Source organism: Halyomorpha halys, unplaced genomic scaffold, assembly GCF_000696795.3.
Source record: "Halyomorpha halys isolate HHAL.00 unplaced genomic scaffold, Hhal_1.1 Scaffold688.1, whole genome shotgun sequence".
NCBI lineage: Eukaryota > Metazoa > Arthropoda > Insecta > Hemiptera > Pentatomidae > Halyomorpha > Halyomorpha halys.
Window position 1 is genome coordinate 250,447 of NW_027113542.1, and position 2,159 is coordinate 252,605.

The 2,159-nt window shown below is 29.2% G+C and overlaps 1 protein-coding gene across 1 annotated transcript in view; it reads right to left on the bottom strand.

The window, feature by feature from the left end:
* Cont (Contactin) overlaps positions 1-2,159 on the bottom strand; it is a 112,112-nt gene that overhangs the window by 71,739 nt on the left and 38,214 nt on the right. Inside the window, exon 9 of the mRNA XM_067050975.1 lies at positions 1,695-1,876. Within this exon, the coding sequence (XP_066907076.1) occupies positions 1,695-1,876 (182 nt within the window). The remainder of the gene's footprint in view (positions 1-1,694; positions 1,877-2,159) is intronic.

Sequence of the window (2,159 nt, forward strand, 5' to 3'; positions counted from 1 at the left end):
AACATTTTATATAGTTAGGGGTGTCATTTGTATGACTATACCCCCTCATAATCAACTGTTAAAAAATATATATAATATAAGTTATATGAACCATGTAAGGCCCACCAGGCCGATCTGGTATAAAAATAAAATAATATCACAAAATAAAATAATATATAACAATAAATAAACTCAGAATTATTGGATGAAAATATAGATGAAAAGGTTAAACATTTTGGATTTGAAATAAATGAAAATTGTGAATTGGAAATTAATAAAAATTGTGAATTTGAAATTAATGGAAATTGTGAATTAGAAATTAATGAAAATTGTGAATTAGAAATTAATGAAAATTTTGAACTTGAAATTAATGAAAATTTTGAATTTGAAATAAATGAGAAATCAATACAAAATGTAGGATACCAAATTGAATCAAATAAAATAGAGTAAAAAGAAAGTTGTTTAACGGAAACTACTTTAATACAGCAAATGTCTCAATTGTCCAAAAAAATGATTGAATGCACTGGGGAAGAAAATAAATCAAAAAATCTGTTAGTGGACTTAAAATCAGAACATAAATGTGATCTAGAACCTTTAAGTCAAGGGAATCATAATGTTGCATTTTACAGGGAGATTATCCAAGAAACATTAATAAACAAAAAAAATATTCATAAAATAAAAATTAAAGATTTTGCAAAAAATGATCATTATAATTGTATGCCAGAATTAATTCCTCCAATTAAATCTTTCAATTCAGGGGAAGCAAAAAATAAATTCATTAAACTTTTCAGTTTTAATAAGAAATTTATAGGGATTGACCTATTTTATTTAAATTTAAATTTGATCCAAACAATAATGTAACTTGGAAATAAATTTTGTAAGATTGGAAATAGGATATTTGATAAGGCCTTAAAGGTATCCTTAAAGATTAAATTTATTTAACAAATCCCATCAAATCACCTTTACCCTTCATTGTAAATCTGCTGACTGCGCTACAGTATACATTAATAATGGGTGCTCTTACCCCTGTAGAACATATCCGCTACCTTCGACTATATCTTAACAAACGACTAGCTTGGAATCCTCACACAAGGTTGAAAAGACAGGAAACTGCACGTCGATTCCGACTATTACAGCACTTACTAGACAAACGGTCTAAACTTCCAATTCATTACAAAAGACTGATCTACATGACAATAATAAGGCCTATATGGACATAGGTTGAGCTTAGGGGCTCCACTAAACCTTCGAATTTTTCTCGTATCCAATCCTTACAATCCAAAATCCTTCGTAAAATCCTCAATTCTCCATACTTTGTCACAAATAAAATCATCCATAAAGACCTAAATGTCCCTTACGTAACCGATCTAGCCCAAAAATGATATCAATCCTTCCATAATAAATTTCCTAACCAACCAAAACCAACTAGTTTCTAGCCATGCTTCCTCTTCCATTCCTGAAAACCCTCCAAGGTGCCCTGAAAAGAAGATGGCTTCGAGACCTTATATTGTAGAAATGGGTTTAGAGTGCTACTAATCGGTAGTTTCTCTACATGCCAGTACCATACCATTATGTTCTTACTACAAATTTCCTTGTTGTATTTTATGTACAGTTGTAAATGACAATAAATAAATAAAATGAAAAACATAACACAATACATATCTACTGATTAGGATCGTTAAAATTATTTTATAATCCAAATTTTTAAGTTATACCTTGAATATTAAGCTGAACACTGTGTTCAATTGAAGATCTTCCATTATAGGCTCTGCAAACATACTCCCCTTGATCTTCAACATTAACATGTGGTATGATTAAAACACGATTGAAACTCATTGCTTTTGCACTTCTAGGTAATGATGCTCCTTTCCTGGTCCAATTATAAGAAGGTACAGGACTAAAATTTAAAACAAGTATTACTCTTTCATACAGGTAAAAAAGCACATTATGAAAAATATATTTATAAGAAAATCACGAATACCACATAACTGGCAGTTACTGACAATTTATCCCTGATAGGACAAAAATGTAACAACAAAAAATCAAAACAATATTTTAGATTTCACTTTTGATTCACATTGAATATTTTAAGAATGTATAAACAAATGTGAATATTAATAATTACAATAATAAAAAACAAAACAATGAAATCGGCCCTACAAACAGGAACACTGGAAGGA